At 43.8% G+C, this 25,575-nt stretch overlaps 1 protein-coding gene across 1 annotated transcript in view; it reads left to right on the forward strand.

Moving 5' to 3' along the window:
* Positions 1–25,575, forward strand: part of Golm1 (golgi membrane protein 1) — a 77,231-nt gene that overhangs the window by 10,426 nt on the left and 41,230 nt on the right. The window contains exons 2-3 of the mRNA XM_008833105.3: positions 6,706–6,855; positions 7,683–7,862. Of these exons, the coding sequence (XP_008831327.1) occupies positions 6,727–6,855; positions 7,683–7,862 (309 nt within the window). The 5' untranslated portion in view covers positions 6,706–6,726. The remainder of the gene's footprint in view (positions 1–6,705; positions 6,856–7,682; positions 7,863–25,575) is intronic.

The raw sequence follows: 25,575 nt of genomic DNA on the forward strand, positions 1-25,575 counted from the left end.
ACTGTAAATCCAAAAATTTACAGCCACTTTTGAAAGAGACACATCTTAGCTCTGGAGATTGTTATTGAATATGACAATGCTGTTGTAATGAAATGCTTCTAATTATATGGTTATTAAATAAATAATTTAAAAAAGACTGAATCTAGAAATGATCTGCTGCTTACCTTTCCCTCCATGTTAGTTACTTTTGTAGTGTAGTATGGGCGTGCGCTCTCTCTGGGCGCACTTCCCAGAATGGCACTCCCCCGCCGTGCCTCTGGAGGAAAGCTGGTCTGGTCCCGTTGGCTTCTCCGTGTCTCTATGGGCCTCAGGTGCGGTGTGCGTGGATATCTTGGGGTCGCTCTGGGCCCCTGGATCTTGGGGTCCCCGCCATACCTGGCTAGTCACTGGCAGGCCTGGCCACAGGCATCTCTGGCCACGGCGGCTCCGGGAGCGGCGGTGGGTGGCACGCAGGCTTTTCCCTGCGGCTTGAGTCCCGGGTCTCTGGGAGTGGCGAGTGCCCTGCAGGCTTTCCCAGCGGCTAGGGCCCCATGTCTCTGGAGCTTCCTCTGCTACTGAAGCATTGTTCAGCTGAAATCCCGTCCCTAATCCACCCGTGTACTATTCCTCAGGATGCGAGGTTCCTGGCCACAGAACTGCGCAGGGAAGAGTACGGAGACGGCGAAAGCTAGGGTGTCCCGCAGGTCGGTAACGAGGGAGTGCTGCCCCCCGGGGAGGCTAGATTGCAGGCAGGAGACACAGAACTCAGTCTACAGCTTCTTTATTCCAAGTCTCAGTTCCTGCCCTAGCTAGCTCCATCTCCGAATATTGAGAGAAGACTAGGATATTTTATATCATGGGGGTAGTGGTAAAAGCTTTGGCTGTTAGATGCTTTGTGAGGCATTGTATTTACATATAGAAGTGGATTTCTGCCACACTGCTAGACTGTTGTCTGCCTGGAGAAATTACAGGAAGGCATGGTACCTGTTAGAGCCAAAGGCCATGTTTATGTTATGGCATTCGTGGTGGACACTTCAAAAGGAGAGACAGGAAAGATGCCAGGAAGACACCCCGCTATGAAAGGAGCCTGCAGCACATAACCTGAGCTGTATGAGCTGTCCAGTGTGAAGGGGCTTCCACTTTGCATAACAGAGGCTCTCAACAGTGTAGTAACCAAACTATTTGATGGAAACAGTTTATGGGCAGAAAGTCTATTTTGGCTCATGGTTTTAGAGGAATTTCAGTCTTTCATGGTGTCATAGTTAGTTTCAGTTGTCAGCTTGACACACTTGGGAAGAGGGAACCTCAGTTAAAGAATTATCTCCATGGGTTGGCCTGTGGCCGTGTCTGTGGGGCATTTTCTTGATTGGTAATTGATCTGGGAGGGCCCAGCCCTTATGGGCAGTACCATCCCATGGCAGGTGAACCTGGACTGTATAATAAAGGTAGCTGAGTGTGAGTCTGAAAGCAAGCCAGTGAGCAGCTTTCCCCCATGGTCTCTGCTTCAGTTTCTGCCTTGAGTTTCTCCCTCCACTTCCTTCGGAGATGCACTGCTATCTCGAAGCATAAGAGGAAATAAACCCTTTTCTCCCCAAGCTACTTTTGGTCATGGAGTTTAGCAGAGCAACAGAGACTCAGACTAGAACACATGAGAAGGAAGGCTTGGCTGTGGGAGTATACAGTAGAGACTTGCCCATCACTGCGAACCAGAAAGCAGAGTGAGGCTGGAACCAGGGGCAAATGTAACCTTCAGAACCCTGCCTCCAGTGCTGCATCAGTTTGCTCCCCAACCCCACCCCTCCCTCCAAAAGGCTCCAGGACCTCCCAAAATACAGCCACCTGCTAAGAAACAAGCATTCAAAATGGGAGCCTGTGGGGGCATTAGGGGACAATGGTAGCTCTAGATCTTCTCATGTCTCAACTCCTTTAATCCTCATCATAACCCTGTGAAGGGTCTGTTAGGCACAAGTGGGCTCTTTGGCTCCTGAGAAGTCTGCTGGGGTGTGGCTATTTGATTCTAGTCTTTTGTTTGTTTTTTCTGTGAAGGCTGTCCTTGAGTTTCCTGGTGGTAGCACAGCACTTGGCTAGTGAGTGGGACTTGCTCAGTAAACTTCATTGTCTGGCTACAGGATTGTAGGTCAATATTAAATATTCTGTATGTTCTACTTAAATGAGAACTGTATCTATTGAGTCTGTTTTGTAGTCTGAAACTTACAATACACTAGGACATAAGCTTATATCTGCTGGAATAACAAAAGGTCTGAGAATTCTACGTAAAATATATTATACAGATAGCCATTCAAAGCACTAGGTAAAGGGGGAATTATTCACTAGTGGTAGGAACCTATTAGAGGTGGGGAAAGGTTGTGTTCTTTGGGGCTGGGGAGATGGTTCAGTTGGTTGCTATGCAGACATGAGGACCTGAGTTTGATACCTGTATCTATATAAAACGCCAGATGTGGTGTGTGCTTATAATCTCAGTGCTGGGAAGGTGGGTCTGGGTCTGGGAAGATCTCTTAGACTCACTAGCCAGCCAGCTTAGCCAAATCTGCAAGCCCAGAGTCTCAGTAAGAGACCCTGTCTCGAAAAACAGGTGATGGCTCCTGGGAAATCACATTTGAAATTAAACTCTGGTCTCCACAAGTATGTGCGCACATATACTCACATGTGTGTGCACATGCACGCACACACGCACAGAGTTGTATTTTTTATATTATCTTCAAGAGTTATTAGGCTCAGTGTTATAAATATATGAATTATATTAATCTATGCATCAACTACAATTCCAATCAAAGTCTCTAGACGTTATTTTGTAGAATTTTTTAAACCAATTATAAAATTCACTTGGAAATACAAAGCAATAAAAATCAGTAATCTTGTGGTAAACAAAGGCATAACAGTTACTGGGCTAGGTTTAGACTACAGTGTTTTATTTTGTTTTGTTTTAGAACATCTTTTGCTATGTATCCCAGGATGGCCTTGTACTCACAATCTTGCCTAAGCCTCCCAGATCCTAGAACACACACACACATGCGCATGCACACACACACACACATGCACACACACGCACATGCACACACACAATTGTATTCTTTGTATTTCTGATTCTTATGTCAAAAAGAGAAGTTGGCTCAATGGGTGTAAAGTGCTTGCTGTACAAGCCTGAGGACCTGAGTTTTATCACTGGGAACCCACATAAAAAGCTGGAAGCAGTGGTGTGCATCTGTAATCTCAACACTCTTATGCTGAGGTGGGAGGCAGAGACTTGACCAGAAGCTCACCAACCAGCTACACAGTGAGGCAGAGACAAGAAGAGAGACCATGCCTCAAAAACCAAGGTGGAAGACACGTACCAGCTCTCAGAATTGTCCTCTGACTTCCACCCATGCACCATGGCACATACGTGACCACAGAAAGGAAGGACAGAAAGACATTTAAACATAAAAAGAATTCCAAATGGATGAACTTTCTTTTTCTGTGCTAGAGGTTTTGAAATCAGGACCTTGTGTATACCAGGCAAGTGCTCTATGAGCTATACCTTGAGTTCTGGGTGAACAGTTTAAATGTAATTATGCATCTATATCACCTCACCCTCTTTGTTTTCTTGTTCTGCATCCTGCAAGGTCAAAAATTTATTTATTTATTCATTTATTTATTTTGAGGCAGGGTCTTACTATATAGCCCTAGCTGGCCTGGAACTCACTTTGTAGACCAGGCTGTCATAGAACTCACAGAGATCTGCCTCCCTCTGCCTCTGGAGTGCTGGGATTGAAGGCGTGCCTTACCACGCCTGGATCAAAAATATTTTTAAAGAATCTTTTTGCAGGGAGATGTATGAATATTCAAAGTAAGAAAGAATAAAGCTTGCACATAGCTTCTTGTGTGATTTGATGAGACCAGATGCATGTTTAGGACAGATGTCACTGCTGGAAAAAATTTTAAACATCTCTTTGGTTTTGGAATTTCAGAATTGTGAATGAAAGACTATACATGTAAAAGAGAGAGACGTTAATGACTTATTGCTGAAAATAAGCTTGGAGACTTTACCTGTCTGTAGGAGATTGGTGTCTTAAATCCTGTCCATTCAGCCCTTTAAAAACAAATGGAGCAAATCTAGGAGTAGGGCAGTGAGATGTGTTAAGGAGACAAAATGTTTGAATACAGGTGAAGGATGAGATCTTGTTTGATGCTCACTTCATCAGGAACCATGGAGAGTGCCATCTAACTAGAGAATGGTGTTAGAATTACCTGAGGAGATTTTAAAATGCCAATACCTGGGACCTGTGCTAAACCCATTGAATTGGGAGTACAGAGGTGTGACCGGTAATGGCCTTGTAAAGTGCTCCAGGTAAGCTGGTATCCCTGAGGTTTGAGGACCACTGGCACAGAAGAACCCAGACATTAAAAAACAATGCTCCTTTTATTTTGAAGGGGGAAAAGGGAGGTGGAGGTTACTCTTTTTTTAATTTATGTATGAATGTATTGCTTGCATGTGTGTAAGTGCACCTGTGTCATCTAATGCCCATGGAGGTCAGAAGAGGGCATCAGATCCCCAAGAACTGGGGTTACAGACAATTGTTAGCAGCCATGTGGGCGTTGGGAATTGAACCTGAGTCCTCTGCAAGAGTATCCAGTGCTTTAACTGCTGAGCCATCTCTCCAGCCCCAGAATTTACTGTTTACTGTGGGGGGTACTCTTTCCAGTTTGTGATATATATATGACTTTTTTTTTAAAATAAGGGGGGAAAAACAAAAACCTTTTGTGGCCCAAATCTGATAGGACAGAACATCCGATCTGGATAATCTTGGAGACGTTTAGTGTCCCTGAGTATTACTTTAGTAAATTCAGTGCTTGCTGCCTTCCACTGACAACAGAATGAAGCCACCTTGTCCTCATTCATCCTGACGACCCAAGCTGCAGCGGAAGGCATGAGTACAAGGTGCACTTGGGCGCACTTTGGCATCTGCCTGGGGTTACTTTGGGTGCTTTGTTGCAGATGAGGCTGCTGGGTTGTTAACTCACCAATCAGGCTCCCTTACTAGGAGTTGACTGTGAAAAGGAAACTGACTTTGCAGGGCTGGGGAGATGACTCAGTCTGTAATGAACCTGCTTTGCAAGCCTGAAAACCTGAGTTCAGTCCCCAGAACCCATGTTAAAAAGCCAAGTGTGGTGATGTGTGCTTGTAATCCCAGCACTAGGGAGGTCGAGATGGGCAGACTGGAGCTTGCTGGTAGTCAGTCTAGCCTAGTCAGTGAGCTCCAGACTGATGAGAGATAGCAAGGTGAATGGCTCCTGAGGAACAGCACTCTAGGTTGAGCCCTGGCTTCTACACACACATGCATACATAAGAACACCTGCACATACAGAAGATGTCTTTTGATGGTACCTTAGTCTGTAGGTTGAAAATTGCTGTTAGATAACCTGTGCTCCTAGGGTTAGAAATGCATCTTGCAAGTGCGTCCTGTGTGGCCGTTTTTCCTCTCATTCCTCCTCCTCCTCCTCCTCCCCTAGTCCTCTACTATTTTGTCTTCCTCCCCTCCTCTTCCTCCCTTTTCCTTTTCTCTTCTCTCCTTCTTTCCCCTCTCCATCCTTTTTCCTCTCACTTCTCTTCCCATCTCCTCTTCCCGCTTCCTGATTTCCTCTCCCTCCATCTTTCCCCCTCTTCCTCCCCTTCCCCACCTCCTCCATTGCTGTCCACACCCGGCATAGATGCACTTTTGTCAGACTCTCAACTGCAGTGTAGTGACCCTCACTTGAATAAGCCACTCAAAAAAAAAGTCAATTTTCTTGTTCTCGGTGCTAGGGGCCCACATCAGTCAGATCTGGTTTTGACTTGAAGCCCTTGAACAAATGTGGTAGTTCCTGTCTTCTAAGCTGTTCATTCGTATACTTCAGCTCTCCCTGAGGCCCGTGTTTTTGTAACACATCCCTGAGGCCGATCATGGTGCAGTTGTCCTAACAGCACCTCCAGAGACAGAGAAGTGAATGTTTGAAGGACAAAGTGCTCTTATTTTGCCCAAAGTGAAAGTCTTGTTTCTACTTCAGAATCTTAAAAGCGAGTATGGTCCCCACCCTCTCACCCCATCTTTAGGCTGACCACACACCTCCCACCCTTGCCCCTGTGGTGGAGGAGTCCTCTCTGCTTCCTGGGTCTTGCTAGAGCAGTGACACTGCTCATGACAGACATGGGGCAGTGCACGTTCACCTCCAGCAGGGCCTTCCTGCTTAATAAGGCATCGTTAGCAATTTTGTCAGAAGACAAAAAGAAAGCCAAAAGCAATGATGCAAACCCCTCCTTTATAAAGATGAAGTAAAGTCCTCTCTGGAAACCCTGAGAAATGCAGTATTTCTACAATGATGTGAAAATACTGTTTGCTATTCCTGTCTATAGAAGTGAATACTTCTCAGACTATATAGGGGGTGTGAGTGCTATAATTATACCATGTTGACAGATGAGCAATCAGAAGAAATGGTGCCTCACTGAGGACTCCAGCTCACCTTGGTTGGGTCCCTGGGCAGCCGATCTGCAAGCCTCGCACGCTTCCCTCACTACCCAGGGACATAGACCTGTGACTCTAAGGGCTGGCATGCACTCTTCATGATGGCTTCGTGGATCAAGGAGCATGCGTGACAGAGCTTCATTGTGGTTGCCTTTCTGTTGGCTGCAGTCTACTTTGGGGATGGCAGTCATAGTGTGGAAACTTATTTACTTGTTTTATTCTGCAGATTCTCAACCCCGGTTTCGAGATGATGGGATTGGGGAATGGGCGGCGCAGCATGAAGTCTCCACCCCTCATCCTGGCTGCCCTGGTGGCCTGCATCATTGTGTTGGGCTTCAACTACTGGATTGCCAGCTCCAGAAGCGTGGAGCTCCAGGTATCTTGGTTATTTAGTGCGTATGGATGTCATCAACTGTTGAAAGTAGCTGTGACAGTTCCATGGGGTTGCTGTTTATTGTCAGCTAATGCCTTGAGTTGTGCAACACATTAATGGTTGTTTAGGGTTCCACGTGACTCCCTCCCCCACTCCCCCCCCACATCCCTCCCCCACTCACCCCCCACACACATCCTGGTCCTGGGGCCCAGCTCTCCATTCTAGTGCTGCTTACTCTGCAGCTGTTTAAGATTGTTGTCCAAACTTCACTCTGCTTTTGTGTTGAGCATTTGAGGAGGGCTATGAAAACAGCCAATAGAGATAGACTGGGCCAGGGCCATTCCTGCCCTTCAGTGAACAGGAGAAACCAAGGTTGTGTGGGCGGTGTGTTGGGATGATAGGTATATGAAGTACTTGTCAAGATGTCAGTAATGACCGAAGTAATCTTATGTTTCCCACATATCATGACCAATTCTGAGAGAAGCCATGCTGAGCAGTAACAGACTCGGTCTCCTCTGGGACCTCCTGCTCCGTAGCATGATGTTGACCCTACCTGTCTCTGCTCTGCATATTTTAGTCTTACATCTGCTCATCACCTCCTTTGATGTCTTAAGTCACTGGCCTGCCCTTGGCAAGTGTCTAATTAAAGTAATTTAGCAAGTACCCCCTCCCCTTGATGTGTCATTTTGGCACTCTTCCATCACCAACCGTTTCACTTGCTCTATTTATTGGTGGGGTGTAGGCTTTAGTCCTGTGTTGTCTTCATTGAGGGAGCTGGCATTGTCTAGGGATGGTGGCATGAGTCCTCAAGCTCTGGGTTTTTTTTGTAGATGCAGATAGTGGATTTGGAAGACCGGGTCCGCAAGGCAGCTGCGGACCGAGGTGCTGTCGAGATGAAAAAGAATGAGTTCCAGGGTGAGCTTGAGAAGCAACGAGAACAGCTTGACAGAATCCAGTCCAGCCACAGCTTCCAACTTGAGAACGTCAACAAGTTACACCAGGATGAAAAGGCAAGGCCCACTGTCCCTCATTGCCCTCTTCTGATTGACAGTTTCCACCTGGTCACATTCTAGGCATAGATGTGTGTAATTGTATGGAGTAAAGGTGCTGATCCAGCTTTGGGCATCCCCCAACTATTCCTTTATTTCCAGCTGGGCCAGTGAAACTTTGCAATGTCAGTAGCGAGAGCACTGAGAAGCAGGGCAGCATGACCCTTCTGCGGGCTCTGGGCCTGCTTTCCCTTCCGCCAGGCAGTGCCAGGTGCTTTTATCTCAGAGGGGGATAACACTTGTGTCTTTCGATACCTCACACACAGCCTACAAACCAAGGAAAATATTGCAACATATATAGAAAAAATCTACCTAAGATCCAAAAAATGCCACCAATTCAGAAAATGAAGGACAAATGCCCCCAAAAGATTTTTGAATGGAGGATATGAATACAAAACTGCAAAAAGGAGAAAACAGAAGAATTTAAAAGAAAAATTAAGCCTAGCGAGGTGGCACATGCCTTTAGTCCCAGCACTAGGGAGGCAGACACAGGTGGATCTCTGTGAGTTCAAGGCCAGCCCTTGGTCTTCATGGTGCGTTCCAGGCCAGCTGGGGCTACATGGAGACCCTACCTCAAAAAGATAAGAAAAAAAAGAAAGGAAAATTAATGCAAATTAAATATGAAATATATTTTATGCAAAAATATCTTACACAGGGGAGAAGACAGAGATTCCTAGATGCCATCAACAAAGTAGGGATTCAGAACATTGGCTTTAAGTTTAAAAACACACCTTGGGCCAGGTATGGTGGTGCATGCCTTTAATCTCAGCACCTGAAGGCAAAAGCAGGAAGATCTCTCTGAGTTTAAGATTAGACTGGTCTACATAGTGAGCTCCAGGCCAGCCAGGGCTACATAGTTGGATCCTGACTTAAAAACAAACAATCAGGGGCTGGAGTGATGGCTCAGTGGCTAAGAACACTGACTATACTTGCAGTAGACCAGGGTTCAAACCCCAGCACCCACACGGCAGCTAACAGTTGTCCATAACTCCAGTTCTAGGGGGTCCAACAGCCTCTTCTGTTCTCCTCGGACATCGCATGACATGGGTGTACTTACCTACATGTAGGCAATACACTCATACACATAAAATAAAAATAATAAATAAAAAATATAAAATATAAAAACAAACAACAAAAAACAACCCCCAGAACCTCAATGCACACATTGCACAGTGCTTCCTGCTCATTGAAATACCTAAGCCTCCTTGCTTTCTCTGGGGATTAGGCGATTGAATGCTCTTATTAAATTATATCAGTAATTATTGTCTTCCAGTCCAAGGTGCATCAAAGTCGTGGCCATTTTTTACCCTGACTGGCTTTGCTCTGTGCATTGCATGCTCCACTCCCTGGGCATTGGTTGTTGTATTGAAAAGGAGTTGTATCTGGAGATTTAGCAGCTCAGTTGTTGACCTAGTTTTACTATGATCAGGCACACAGCATTCTACCCTAAAATCACTCATAGGTAGTGCCTCAGACTCCTCTTCCCTAACTGATTTAAAATGTGAGAGCTGGGGCTGGCAAGATGACTCAGGGGGTAAGAGTGCTCATTGTACAAGCGAGAGAACCTGAACTCAAATCCGCACCATCCATACAAAAAAGATGTATGCGTATACATGCACCTGTAACCCCAGGGCTGTGGGGAGGAGACAGGAGGATTGCTGGGGCTCACTGGCTGCCAGCCTAGCTCCAGGTTCAGTGAGAGACCCCATCTCGGAGAATGAAAAAGTGTTGGAGTAGGGCACCCAACATCTTCCTCTGGCCTCTGCACTCTTTTGGGCATGTAACTTTCACATGTACATACACACTATATGCATATACCCTTACACACACACACCAAAAAATAAAAGTTAAGAATTTATAAATACAAGAAATGCAAAATGTATGTTTAATAGTTCAGGGTTTCTTGAAAAAGTGTATTTATTAATTGTAGAAAAGAGTGGGTTTCATTTTGTCATTTTCACGCATGTGCGTAATATCCTTTGGTCATTTGCAACTCCCCATTCTCCTCTTTTCCCACTCCTTTCCCATGAGGACTTTCCTCATCTCTAATAGTTCCCCTAGAATTACCTTTCCTCTACGGACACTTTCCCATATTCACACACTCTTCCGTCTTTTGGGAGTTGTTCCAATTTTAATGTTGCTCTACTGAAGTACTTTGTTTTCTCTACTGTTTAAATCCCCATTTATGGAGTAGGACCCACACAGTTATTATAGTGTGTACACAGACAGCATCTCCTAAAACACATATCAAGAAATACTGTTTACTCTTTTAGAGTCACAAACTGTAAAAGGGCTTCATTTGGTGTCTCAGTAGCTGCGTGTCAGGAGCAGGAGATTCAGGTAGCTCTGAGGCATCAGTGCTCCAAGGAAAGCAGGGGAGCGAGAACCTGCGTAGGCTGCGGAGAGCTGAGACCGGATAAGACTTATGAGACAGACAAAGACCAACAGGAAGGGTGCCTAAGTAGGGCTGAGGGCATAGCTCAGTGGGAGAGGGTTTGCATAGCATGTATGAGGCCTTGGACTTGATCCTTCGGGAGGGAAGGAAGGAATGAAGTGTGTGCAAATTGAAAAAAGGGGCAGAATTATGTGCAGATAGACTAGAAATGTCCATAAAGACAAGTGAGATAACCCCCTGCTGTGCATCCTGAGCACATTCTGTTGTCCAGTGGTCAAAGGATTATGGGGAGCAAGTTCATCTTCTAGGCAGCAGCTAGCATTGTGCATAACCAATGTTTCTTAATAGCCTCTGGGTTTCATTCAAAAGCCTCTTTCGGTTTGCCTTCATCCGAATTTTCTCTTTATTTTCAAAATTCTCAAAGCGTAGAATTTTCAGAAATTCTACCTGGGACCCCACGCTGGCCCTCAATGGGCAGTTAAGAAGCAGGTGCTCAATATGAGCTGTGGTATGTTGGATGCTCCGAATAAGATCCAGGAGGGACCAAGGGAATTGCCTCCTGGGATCTGGGCTGAGATGGACTCCAGGGGGTCAGGATTATCTGAGCTAATGCTTCTTTAGTGCCTGATTGTGGCTTGGAACCATCTAGAACAAGTTTTTCCTATGGGGAAGTGAGGGAAATAAAGGAGACTGTAAGAGCATCTGTCTGCCTACTTCCCTACCCCGTGCGCCTAGGTGTCATGACCTGAGTCAGTCCCCCACCATTCTCCCTCCTCTTTTCTCCCTCCCTCCCTCCCCTGCCTCTCCCTCTTCCTCTCCCTCCCGTGGGCTCAGGCTGAGCTTGAATTGGCCAGTCATCCTGACTTCACCTCCCACCTCCCAAGTGCTAGAATTATAGGTGTGCACCCCCTTGCTCAGTATTACCTATCCTTAGAATTATGTTTAGGGGCTGGGGATGTGGCTGAATAATGAATAACAGAGCTTGCCTGGCACATGTAACATCATGGTTTCACCCCAGTACTAAAGACTTTTTTTTTTTTTTTTTGGTTTTTTTGAGACAGGGTTTCCCTGTAGCCCCAGCTGTCCTGGAACTCACTATGTAGACTAGGCTTGCCTCTGCCTCCCAAGTGCTGGGATTAAAGGCGTGTGCTGCCACACCTGGCACCACCCCAGTACTAAAAACAACCCATCTGTCTATAACATGAAATGAGAGAATACTTACCAGGCAGAATCCAGCAGGCAATATGTTTCCCTCTAGTTCCTAAGCTTCCTTTTTAAAGGGGGGACATGTTTAAAATTGTTTGAGCATCCACTGGGATTGGAAAGTCACCATTTACACATTTAAGGTCAATACTTCAAAAACTGAAGAGCCACAGTTAACAGGGTCAGAACATCCAAGTCATCATCAAATATCTGTTTAAAACAAGAATTTGTTTTCATGGAAAATTCTTAGCTTTTTTTTAATATATATATTTTTATTTTTTCATCTCTTTCAAAATTGGCTGTACATTTCTAGGTTTACAGATGAATTATTACAGTTATACCGTATTGTACTCAGTATAAGCCCTATAAGACATAAAATTGAATGTTTTAACCTTTAAAAAAGATTTCCATTTCATTTTAAAATATACTGTTTCTTATAGAAAGACTCATTGTTTTTGCTAATAACACTTAGATGTTGGTGCATATGTCTCTAATCTGTATGTATCTGATGTGATACAAAGTTCTTTGAGTCTGGGGAGCAAAGCTGAGTTCCTCATCCTTTCTCTCCAGGAGGATTATGCTTTGGTCTGATGGAAGACATAGAGCTTCTGGGTCTGGCAGATCAGGTGCAGAGCTTTGTTAGCTATGTGAGTCTAGGCAAGGCATTTCAGTTCTCTGGACCTGTCTTCTCAGCTGTCAAATGGAAACCATGTGACGATTCAGTAAGACAGTATTCGGAATGCTTGATGTGGAGTAGAGTGTTACAGACTGTTAGCTAGTGTCATTGCAGCTAGTTGTACCAGTAGTGCTTCTGTGCACAGTGGCCTGGCATGAAGAGTGGGAGAAGGGCAAGAGCAAGCCACAGCAGGGCAGTGGTCATGCCCCTGGTTTTTTTGGGGGGGGAGGGGGGTGCTCTGACTTGTTCCATTTGGGATGCTTTGAAAAAAGATCACAGGCTGGGTAGCTTACTTCTCTGAGACCTGGAGGCTGTCCATGATGACAACAACTACAGATGAGAGGTCTGGTGAGAGCTTGCTTCTGGATTCATAGGTGATGCCTTCTTGTATGTGTTCACATGGCAGCAGGAGACACTGCAACACTTTTTTGGGGAGGCACTTAGTCACTCTTATGAGGGCTCTTCCTTCAGTACCAGTAATCCCATTTCCTAATGATCATGGAGATATAGCTTCGTGCTAGTCTCTTTTCTATTACAATATGACAAGGACCTGAAGCAATCAAGTTGGAAAGAGAAAAGGTTTTCTTTGGCTCCCAGTTTTAGAGATTTCAGTCATTGATCAAGTAACCCCTGCAGCGTTACTGAGCCACACGGTAATTATATCTGAATAAAGAAACAGCCTGACTCAGCTTTTAGTTTTAAGACAAAAAGTGGGCCTGAACCACCTGTTCTTTCAGATTTCTCACAGAACTGTGCTAAGCTTTGCTCATACTTTTATTGAAGCAGTCTTTCTAGCAACAGTTTGGGGAAGTAGAAGCTAGGATCCACCCTTATCAGAGAATCTTACCCTTTTATTTCTAGGTCAAAAATAGCTCTCACACACAAGCAGACGTCTCAATCCTCATTGTTTTCAATGAGAACAGCTTGCTGTGTCCACTTCTTTGATATGTTGAACAAGCACATTCATTCACTGTCTTAGGTAGAGGGTGAGGTGGGGGATCCTCAGGGATTGAAGTCAGGGTGCCCAGGTCACAAGAGGAACACATGGCTCCTCTTTATAAACAGTAGCTTTTTGGTGCAAGGTTAAGTAACAGTCAGTAGTTCAGATTTGACCATATGTAAAAGTCGTTCCTACAAACGCCATTGCTTTGGGCCTGAAATAAGATAACACATCATGGTAGAAATATATGGTATAGCATGGCTTGAGGGCAGGGGGGAGACAGGGGGGAGAGAGAGAGAGAGAAAGAGAGAGAGAGAACAGGCTGGGTTTTTCCTGTTCTCTTTGAGTATATACCCTTACTACTTAAAGGTCCCACCCTCTTCCCACATACAACAAACCTTCAAAACATGGACCTTTGGGGAAACAAACATCTAGACATGATGTGTTATTTTCTACCATTGAAATTAAAACTGTGAGAACAAATTGTGCTAGCTTTAGAAGAAAGGAAGGGAGAGGCTGGGCATGTAGCTTGCCTGGCATGTGTAAGACCCTGGGTTCAATCTCTAGCACTGGAAGTCCCTCCACCTTAAAAAGGGAGGGATGGGGAGAGAGTAATCAGTAAGTATTGAAGTACTCATTGATGGGTACAGGATTTATGCTTTTTTTTTCCAATCATTTTGAGACAGGGTCTCCCTAGCCCTAGCTGGCCTGGAACTTGCTATGTAGACCAGGGTGGCCTTGACCTCATAGAGAAATGCCTGCCTCTGCCTCCCAAGTGCCGGGATTAAAGGCGTGCCCCACCACGCCAGGCCCTAAACCTCATTTTTTTTTAGCATAAATACTGAGCGGGGCATGGTGGCACATGCCTTTAATACCAGCACTCGGGAGGCAGAGGCAGGCAGATCTCTGTGAGTTCAAGGCCAGCCTGGTCTACTTAGTGAGTTTCAGGACAGCTGGGGCTACACAGAGACCCTGTCTCAAAAGGACCAAAAGTAAAAAATAAAAAAAATTTTGAGGTTTCAAAAATGATAGGAAAACAAAGCATTTGGAAGATGTGTAGGAAGACAGAAAGAAGAGCAGCCAGTGCAGCTGTGCATGGAGACAGGAGGGCAGCAATGACCACAGCAGTGAGAAGGCTCATGTCCTGAGCTGCTGCTTTGCCAGACACCATGTTAGCAAGTTTTTTGTCCCTCCGACAAAACTGAGAGAAGCAGCTGAGCGGAGGCGTTCCTGTGCTCATGCTTCTCAGCTCTCAGCCCTTCCTGTGCTGAATGTGGGACAGGGCAGAGCAGCTCATGGCATGGTGGCAGGAGGCAGAGGCAATGCCTCTTCCATTTTATTCCATCCCAGCCTGCGATGGACCAACCCAGACTGGATCTCTCAGTCTGACGGGAACAGGGAATCGGAGAGTGGGCAAGGATTCAGCGAGTGACAGACACAACACAAGAAGTGGTTGATGATCTGAATGCAATTTTCTAAAGTGGAGCATCAGATTTTATACAAGTTACAGAACAAGATTGTGCAAGCATCAGGTTGATTTCATGGTTAATCATTTTCTTAGAAATACAATTCAAAATCAAAGCAATACAGTACAGTGTAGAGTGTTCTTATCTAATTAATCAGGTGCTTAGACTATTTGTCCTTTTCCCTTAGTGGTTTGGCGACATCAGCTACTTATAAATTTCATGGTTGGTAATTTTATGGTTCTGTTTTCTCAATTTTATTTTACTTCTGAGGTTTCGGTGGCCGAAGCCAATGACTAGGTCCGTGAAGTTATAATAACTCCATATAGGAATAACATCTTTTTTATAATAACTCCATATAACTTATCTAGAATTTTCCAAAGTTGCTTATTCTTAGCTACTTTACTTATTGTTTAAAATAAGAAAAGAGCATTTGGAGGAACTCTAATATCAGGTAACTGAGTTCCCAGGAAATTAAACAAGAGAGGAGCATTTGGAGGAAGTCTAATATTGGGTAACTGAGTTCCCAGGAAATCATCCGTATCTAGTCTCTCTTCAGGTGGGCCTAATGACCTGAGTAGGTACAAAGCAGTCTCTCTAAGAGGAAAGAACAGGAATAAAGACAGCAGTGAAGACAGGAACTAAAGCAAAACAGCCAAGGACACAGCATGCTTTTTTAACACAGCCATTCTCCAGGAAGCATTCTTCCTTTGAAGTTTTCTCAGCCTCGACCTATGGAGAGTACCTCACGCGGGCTTCACTGGAGGTGGCGTGACACCAGCCCCTAGCCTGTGCCATGGTACCACCTACATGCAGTGTGGGTCTTCCCCTTTTAGTCCTGTCTAGAGACACCCCACAGTACACTCTAAAGTGCATTACCATCTCCTAGACATCTCTCAGTCTCATGTTGGCGGTCAGGATTAGCCATCACATCAAGCTAAGACTTTCATGGGTTCTCTTCCCCTCTCGTTCTCCTCACAGTAGTGGAGACTGAATCTGGACTTCTAACATGCTGGGTAAGCCTCTTGCCCCACTTAAAACAACTTTAAAAAAAATTTTTGAAATGGCCTTCACTAAATTGCCTAGACTGACCTTGAAAACTCACTCTGTAGCCCAGGGTGGCCCTGAACTCAGCGGTGCTTATGGATGCTGTTGCTTATGTTGTAGTTGGGGGAGCTGTGATTTAGAGAGAGCTCACACTATCACCCAGGGTGAGGTCTAGACCCCGGATGGCCTGTTGGATAAGCTTTTCTTTTGCTGGCCAGCGCCCCTCTTCCCTCTGTGTCCACACTGCTCCTTTGCTGCTCCACCCCCAAAGCATGGCAGCTGAGGTTTTGGAGGAACCCAGCCTGGTCTAGGCAGGTCATGACTGTGTCTGAATGGTGGGGAACTGTAGTTGTGCTGCTCCATCTGCCTTTCCCCCACAGAAACATGCAAAGCATCCCTGTTATATCTCCTGGTTCCTAAAGACAATCATTACAACTAGCTCTTTTTTTGGCTATAGTTCTGTATTCTTAGCTGGGAATACTAGTTTCTTCGAACATGACCAGGTTAGGCCTTCAGTCAAATATTTAAGTATCTCTGTGTTCTTTTGATACAGTCTTCGTAAGTAGTCACCCATACCCAACTGTAGAGTTTTCTTTTTTTTTTTAACTTTAAAAAAAACTTTATTGAGAATATTGTACATGCATATAAGGTATTTTGATCAAATCAATGCCCACTCCCTCCCCTCCAACACCTGCCATATCTCCCCATTACTTTTTTCTTTTTCTTTTTTTTCTTCTTTCGTTTATTTATTTTTATGGGGCTTTTGGCTACTCTAACATTCCCCCTCTGAAGAGGTAGCCCTAAAATCTTTTAAGGATTAGATACAAGTTCCAAAACACTTGAAAATTTTGGCCTTTGGAACAGAGTATGTTGCTAAGAGGCCATGGGACTGATGGGCAGAACCTGATTTTAGCTAACTGAAATTAAATAGTCAAGTGTGATTTGGTGGTTGGCTTGTGTATGGAATTTGGGTAACAAAGCTGGCTTGGACTGGAGTTTTAGGAGCTGTGGACAAGTACAGGGCATGGGCAGGGTCTCAGGAGGTCTTTCTTACCTCCTTCCTTCTTCTCTAAGTGTCATGGGTATATCTGGGCATCCCTAATATGACAGTCTGGAATGATCCATGTTCTTAATGATTAATTTGTTTTTATTTTATGTGTATGTTAGCTTGTATGTATGTAAGTGAACCATGTGCATGCAGTGCCCATGAAAGATTGAAGAGGGTGTCATATTCCCTAGAACTAGAGTTATAGATGGTTGTGAACCACCATATGGGTGCTGGGAACTAAACCTGAGTCCTCTGCAGGAGCAGAGGGTGCTGTTAACCCCAGAACCATCTCTCTAGCCCACGCTTTGAAACATTTTAAGTGCCTGACTCAAACAGGTGAGGAATTTTTGGAGCATTTTAGATATCAGATTTTCAGATTAGGCATGCTCAACCAGTAAAATTCATGAAAATATATTAAAATCTGACAAGCTCTGACACCAGAAATTCCAGTGGTCCCAAGCATTTTGGGCATGAAACACTCCACCGGCTTAACTGAGTTAGTAGAAGCTGAGGTCACCCTTGGCTGGCGTCCCTGCTTCCCTGAGTTTGGATGCTGGATTATCAACTCAGTTCATCAGACTAGCTCTTGTCTATGCCCCATCTTGGGGTTTGAAATTCATTGTTAGGGAAGGCAGTTCAGAACATTCAGAACAGTCACTCCTAGCCTAGCTGCACATCACAGTCATTTGAGCACTCATGGGGAAAATATAAACCCCAAATGACACAGATTTAAAGCAATACATACATATTATATCAAGATCTCTAGGTGCCAGGCTCAAAGAACTTATACTTTTTTTCCTTTTCTTTTCTTTTTGATGCTTTTGAACAGGGTCTTCCTGTAGCCCCAGCTGGCCTGGAACTCACAGAGATCTGCCTGCCTCTGATCCCTCCTGAGTGCTGGGATCAAAGGTGTGAGCCACCACACCTGGATAGAACCTATATTTTTTAAAGATTGCTTGCACACCCATGAGTCCCTTAAAGTTTTTTTTCAGGTTCCAAGATCACTGCAGTGCAGCCAACTAATCCAAAGACTGGATGCCAAGATGAAGTATTTTGTGGTCTTATAGCTAAGAAGTAGGTAATGGGGGTTCTATTTTCTCAGTTTTTTAACTTCTCCTAACTGAAGTGATTTAAAAAGTAAAGGCCATTATAATAAGAGATATACCAACAAATTTGGTAAAGATGTTTAACTGAACTATTTACTATTTTTATTCATGTTTACTGGATTCGTGGAAGTTATGCCAGGTTGGCCCCTTACTAAGAACCCCTTCCCTTCTCACCCAGGCTATATTGCCTTACCTAGAAGTTAAATACTGGAGGGTCTTTAGGTTCTCAGCACTGAAACCAGCTTGCTCAGGGACCCTTCCCATGGACTAGGATGTTGAGCAAATGTGAGATATCATACCCTGTGCTCAGCAACTGCTTGAGGTAACTCAACAACAATGCCACACTTACATATTCTTTGCCCAAATTTCATATGTATTCAGAGACAGGGTCTTTATTTGTATTCTAGGCTATCTGACAACTCTGTGTCTCCACTTCCCAAATGGCGGGATTCTGGGTATACATCAAGTACTGGTGCTGGCACTCAGATACTGTGTAAAGATGATAATAAATTATAAAGTTGGGTTGTATATGTTCCTCCTTCATCTCTTCTCTCTTGTTGTCTTTCCCCCACCTCTAAAGCTATTATTCTGAATTTTAATGATTAGCCTTCTAGCTTTACATTGTTGAACATCCTCATACCCCAAACCAATACATTTTTATTTACATTTTTTTCTGTTAGTTACTCTTTTTATTATAATCAGTTATTTGAAATCACTGGTACCAAATAACAAAATGATTATAATCTTTAATAAATACCAGCACCCAGATAACCTGTGGTACATGGTTTTTTAAAATTATTTATTTAAGAACCATATAATTAGAAGAGGCATTTCATAACAACAGCATTGACATATTTAATAACAATTTCCAGAGCTAAGATGCTTCTCTTTCAAAATTGGCTGTAAATTTTTAGGTCTATGGTTGAATTAATACAGTTATACAATATTGTACTCTGTATAAACCCTATAAGACATAAAATTAAATGAGGTTTTAAGCTTTGAAAAAGATATCCATTGCATTATTAAAATACACAGTTTCATACAGAAAAATTCATTTTTAACACAATTGACTCTAAGATGCACATGTGTTTTTAATCTCTATATATCTAATTATTACTAGTCAGTCGTTATTACTACTCACAGTAGGTTACTTTCTGAGCTCCTTGGCATCTGAGCATGGATATAAAGTCATCAGGTGATTTCAATGGTAATGTTTTTCACATCTACTAATTATTAAGGATCAAATTGTTATGCTTTGAAGAATTTTTTTTTATACACCCACTTCCCAGGTAGCACCCTCCCATAGCCTCCTTCCCTCCACTAGAGCCCTTATACTCTGAACATCCCTGCTACTGTCTGCTGTGTTGTCGGCACCCCCAGCCATTCCCCACTACTTGCCCTTCTGGCGAATCTAGTAAGCCTAACTAGAGGTCTTTGTTTTTGGGGGGGGGGTCAGCTGCTCCTCATCTAGTGGTAATCAGTTGTCAATATTCCTTTGGATAAGATTGGGGTCTGCTGTTCAATTTCCCTGTTCTATGCTGGGTTACTACGTGGAAATCCCTTTGGCCACCCTGGCCAACAATTCAAAAGAAGGTATTGTCTGTCTGGCATTGTTGCTTGTTATATAGCATTTAGCTGTACATATGGACTCTTATGAAATTATATTGGCCCCTTTAATCTTTGGTTATACTTTCCTTTTGGGGGTTTAAGGCCACACAGTTGGTCCAGATAAACCAATTTATTTTTACTCTTAAGGTCATTTGAGGATCTGTTCCTCAGGGGTCACATGGGCTTGGGAGGAGCCCCTGGAACCTTTCTTTTAGCAGTTCTGCCTATGTGAAGATAAGTCAAAGGTCCTACTCGACCATGGTTGGCTTCACTTGAAAGCATGGAGGAATGATCCCTCCTCTTTGTAGACCGGACACTGGTTCAAGTCCATCTGGTGGGGTCTCCTCAGCCTCCTTGATCAAGAGGACAGGTGACCCACCACCATTATATGACATTTTAAGAGATGCTCATGGTCCCCTGGAACCAGTCGACCTAGGAGGGCAAGGAGCAAAACATGTCCTTTATGTCCCTCTGACCAAATTATTATAGACCTCAAAGTATGTCTGTTAAACATCCAAGAAGGTAAGTTCCACCAGTCTGGTATTTTTAATTACTGTGTGTCATGTAGATAAATCTTAGGCAAAGACCAGTTGTTCTCAGATAAAACTTACCTAGACATATATTTCTTGATCTGCTATGTATAATTTGTCAGTAGGTTGTAGGAGTAATATGGTTCCCTCTGGTATTCGTGACTAACTAGGCATTGTTTCTCTCTCACATTGTCTCACCCCTCCATCATGGTTTTCCCTCTTAAGGTGCCCCCATTTCCCTCTTTTCTTCCTTACTAATACCCTTCTCCTATGGTCCTACCACTCTTGAGCTTCTTCTATTTTTAATGTGTTTGTTTGCCAAGGTGTGCTGTAATTTGCTTTTTGTAGTGAACTTTGGTTTTGAGGGCTTTGTCGATTGCATAGATCTATCTGGTTCACTCATTAAAATGTCTGCACACTCTTTAAATTGCATTTTATTTAGCCACTTCTCACTTCTGGACCTTACTCGTTTCTTTATCCTGTTGGCAGACAGTCACAGTAACCTGCTCTGAATTGCTCCCTGAGCTCTGGGAGTTCCTAAATCCTGCAGTGTTTTCCCAAGTACAGTTTGAGATCCATTAGTGAGCACTAACAGCCATTTAGTGCATCATGCCCACACTTAGAAAATGAAAAGAAATCGAATTTTAGTGTTCATTTTAAATACTGTTTTTAAACCATTTTTCAGTTTATGAAAAAAATGGGTCTATGTGTAAATGGTTTTTGTTTTTGAAACAGGGTCTTTCACTATGTAACCTTGGCTGGTGTGGAACTAGCTGTGTAGACCAGGCTAGCCTCAAACTCGCAGACATTTACCTGCTTCTGTCTCCCATGAGCTGGGATCAGAGGTGTGTGGGACCACGCCCAGCCCATGTAAATGTTTGTACTGACTCCCAAGATAAGATTTATCAGTGTAAGTTATGGTTAAAAGAGCTTGGAAGATCCAAGAAGAAATTGAGGAGCTGACTTGCTGGATCATACATGAAACCTATTTTGATGAGCGGTTGTATTGCTCCCCAAAGTGTTCTTGCTGTTACTTTTTGCTTTGTACACCTTCCTCGCATGCACTCAGTACCAGTAATATTTCACTCTTCTTTCCTAATTGTTCTCCTCTAAGTGGAGTGTATGCCTGACCTTGTAGCATGTGTCAAGGGTATGAGACAGGCACTTAATAGAAGCCCAGTTTTTGGTTGTTGAACTGATGGAGCCCATTCCACACACAGGCTTACTAGATGTCTAGAATATGACCTTGGTTCTGTGTCCTAAGCAGCTTCCATTCAGTTTTGAATCATATCTTTTCAGTCATATCTTAGAATCAGGTTCTGTCTTGAAAACATGAACCAAATCCCAGAGACTATGACCTCTTAATAGTAACTGGTTGAGTACCCCTTATCCAAAGTCTCAGAAGTGTTTCAGATTTTGGACAAACACACACACACACACACACACACACACACACACACACACACAAGTATACAACTTTTCCTGGTTAAGCATCTCAAATTTGAAAATCTGAAATGCTCCACAATTTGAAGCTTATTGAGTGTTTCACTTTTGAGTTTGGCATGATGGCACATGCCTGTTGCCCCATAGATTTTAGAGGCTGAGACAGGAAGGTCTCTTGAGCCCAGAAGCTCAAAACTTGCCCAGGCAGTGGAGTGAGATCCCATCTCAGAACATTTTTTTAAAGATTTTGAATTTTTGGTTTTTGGAGTAAAGCTGTGTAACATGTATGTGATTTCAGATTAAGAATTCACCTGAGGGCTGGGATTATAGCTCAGTGTGGAGTGTTTGCCCAACATGCATGAGGCCCTAGGGTCAGTTCTCAGCACTAGGGGTGGGATGGTGACTTCAGCTGAGTCTTAACAAGTGAGCTGCCATTTTTATTTCCATTTTCTTCCTCTCTGCTGCAGAAGCAGGCGTGTTTAAAACAGTTTGCTCAAAGGCAGTTATATAGCCAGGCGAGGTCGCACATGCCTTTGATTCCAGCACTCAGGAGGCAGAGGCAGGCAGATCTCTGTGAGATCAAGGCCATCTCTACAAAGCGAATTCCAGGCCAGCTGGGGCTACAGGGAGATCCTTCTCAAAAAACCAACCAAACAAAACAACAACAAAAATAAAAACAAAAACCACAGTTATATAAGTTCATGTATATAACTTAGTGGGAGTTTTTGTATAGTTATTTCCCATGGGTAGAGTATATTTGTTTTGAAGCAAATGATTATACATGGACTGGGGATATGGCTCAGGTCATAGAGTATCACCTATTATCACCTAGTCCTGGGTTTTATTCCCCAGCTCTGCATAAACTAGGTTTGGTAATGCATGCCTGTAATCCCAGCATTTGGGAAGTGAAGGCAGGAAGATCAGAAGCTCAAGGTTATCCTTGACTATATAGCAAATTTGAGGCCAACTTGGGACAAGAAGACCCTGTCTCAAAACAAAGAAAAATAGAGAAAAGAAATTAGTATCTATTAAATGGCTTGTAGGGAAGTTGTCTTTTCAGTCATTATAGGCAATTTTGAAAAGATAAACTGAAATTGCCTGAAAAACATCACTCATTGAGAATTCTGTTTTTTTTTTTAAATGTCAATTATATCCAAACTTCATCAAGTTAGCTTATATATGTGAGGTTCTTTGCCTGATAAGCACACTCAAATACTTCTCAACTGAGGAACTCCTGCTTATTAGGCATTGTTAGTTAAGGAAGCTGCTTCATGACTGATCAATCAAGAGTACAGCTCCAGACATGGTGATCCTTTGTAAATGCTAGTAGAGGGAGTTTGTAGACAGTTTGTTGGCATAGGTGACTGTTTTGAATACAAAGCTCTACATTTGATTCAGCTGGGTAGACATAGGCATGTATGTGTATGTATCTGAATACAGGCCATCTGTTTCTGTGTCTCAGGTTACTTTGAAACAGTACTTAAATCCATGTTGGATGTGCTCAGTGGAAGCGGTTTGTGCCTCCTGCACCATCCATCCATTGCAATCCATTGCCTGGGGTGCCAGAAGGCTGTGGTGAGAGTCACCTAAGAACTCCCTCACTTACATGTCTAGCAGTCAATGCATCTGTTGCCTGAGAGCCCAGTGGATTGCAGCTCCAGAATTTTCTTATGGCTTTCCCATATGCCTGCTTGAGTTCCTTACACAGGCCAGGGGCCAAGAGCTAGCATCTGATGAGAGAGGAAGTGAGGAGCCAGGAGGATGTCCTGCCACAATAAATTACAACAAAGTAAGTGGCTTGCGTATAGAGTTTATTCTTTCACAGTTTAGAGGCCAGGAGTCTAAAAAAAGGGTGTCAGCAGGATCAAGCTCCCTATAGGCTCCAGAGACCATCCTTCCTTGCCTCCTTGAGCTTTCTCAGGTCTTCAGCATTCCCTCCCTGTAGACACATGACTCCAGTCTGCCCCTCCCCCTCTGTGTGACCTTTTCCCTTCTGGAATCCATGTCTTTGTCTCCTCTCTCTTAAGATCACCCACTTAATGGGAATAGTGTCCTTTTAATAACCAAAAGTTAGTTATATCTGTCTAGACCTGGTTTCTGATTGAGGTCATTCACATATTCATTCACAGGTTCCACACGATAGGAGCTTTTCAAGTGCACTAACTCCACCCACAGTATCTGGTGTGGGAAGTAAGGGATCACTTCTGCTGCCTTCATTGCAAGCAAGTTACTGGGTCCTGCCCAGCTTTCAGGAGATGTTACACTCTGCCTTTGGGAGCAGTGTCAAAGAATTTGTGGTCATGTTTTTAAACTACCAGTAAAAATGCCCGACTTCCTTTCTTCTCTTCCTTCCTTTTCCTCAATCCCTCCTTCCCTCTACCTTCACTTCCTCACTCCCCCCATGTGTGTGCACATGTATGCATGTGGAGATTAATGTTGTCATCTTCAATCATTTCTCCACCTTATTTTTTGAAACAGAGTCTCTCACTGAACTTGGAGTGCTCCAATTCACTTAGATGGGCTGGTCAGCAAGCCCCAGGGATCCTCCTGTCTTCATCTCCCCAGTGCTGGGATTATAGGTGCGTGCTGCAGGGCCCTGAACTTTTATGTGGGTGCTGGGAGCCCAAACTAGGGTTCTTGTGTTTGTACAGTAAGTGCTTTACCTCCTGAGCTATCTCTCCAGTCCTTTTATTGTTGCCTTCTAAGGATTTATTTATTTTTGTGTATATTTCTGTGTGAGAATGTATGTGTACATGTGTGTTTGTACATCTGTGTGTGTGTGTGTGTGTGTGTGTGTGTGTGTGTGTGTGTGCTTCAAATGACTAATCAAGATTAATTCCAGGAAAACCTTCAGGAGTGACTGTCTGGGTATTTTACAGCACCTTGTGTGTGTGTGTGTGTGTGTATAGTGTATGAATGGGACTTGTGTTTTGTCAACTAGGCTGGAGGCAAAAAGATGCAGCAGTCACCCATCTGGGAGCTGGGGTTAAAGGTGTGTATGGGTGCTGGTTAGCTTTTTGTCAGCTTGACATAAACTAGAGTCTCCTGGGAAAAGGGAACCTCAATTGAGGAATTTCCTCTTTCAGGCTGGCTTGTGGACATGTCCCTGAGGCATTTTCTTGACTGTTAATTGATGTAGGAAGCCCACCCCACTCTGAAGGATAACATCCCTGGGCAGGTGGCCTGGGCTGTAAAAGAAAGGTAGCTGAGCAAGCCAGGGGAGTGAGCTAGGAAGCAGCTTTCTTTCTGCCTGACTTTCTGCCTTAGCCTCTCTTGATGATGTACTATTATATGTAAGCTGAAATAAATCCTTTCTCCTTAGTTGTTTTTGCTCAGCGTTTATCACAGCAACAGAAAGCAAACTAGAACATTTGACTTGTAACATGGGTGCTGGGGTCTGAATACCAGTCCTTGTGATTAGGCAGCAACTGTTAGTGCTCTCCCCAGCCTCCACCCCCCCACCCCATTTGTTGTTTTTCTTTGAGACAGAGTTTAGTCTGGAACTATGTAGCCTAGGCTGGTCTCAAACTCATAGCAATCCTCCTGCCTCAGGCTCTCAAGATTGAGATTACAGGCATAAGCCACCACACCTAGCTCACTATTTTCTTTGAACAGGTGCATATTATATGTACATATAAAACAGGTTTATCATCATTTGATTTTTTATTTACTTACTTTGGTTTTAGGATTTTTGAGGCAGAGTCTTGATCTTTTCCTTTCCTTGCCCAATTTAATGTACTCTATTATTAACAGACTAATGGCCTGTCGGGTCTAATTAGTGGCCCCAAATGTCCTTCCATCTGAGGCCATCCACTGGAACCTGGTTCCGTCCTTGAAAGAGACTTGTCTTTCCCCCTCCCAACAGCCGTTGGTTGCCAGAATTTCCTTAGATTGGATTAGGGTTTCTTACCACATCCCCATGTTTCTGATGGGATTTTGTCTGGTTTGAGCTTTTATGGGACTTGTGCATGCTGCCACCATTGCTGTGAGTTCTTGTGAATAACTGACCAGCTGTCTGGGAAACTGTTTCCTTATGGTCTACCACCCCTGTCTTCCACAATGATCCCTGAGTCTTGGGAAGCAGAAGTTTGATATAGGTATCCGATTTGGGGATAAGCACTATGTAGCCTCTTGTTCTCTGTACATTGGCCAGTTTTGGGTTTCTGTGTTAGTTACCATCTTCTGTATAAGGAAAGTTCTCTGGTGAGAATTGAG

The sequence above is a fragment of the Nannospalax galili genome, unplaced genomic scaffold, assembly GCF_000622305.1.
Source record: "Nannospalax galili isolate Female #2095 unplaced genomic scaffold, S.galili_v1.0 scaffold1096, whole genome shotgun sequence".
NCBI classification, from domain to species: domain Eukaryota; kingdom Metazoa; phylum Chordata; class Mammalia; order Rodentia; family Spalacidae; genus Nannospalax; species Nannospalax galili.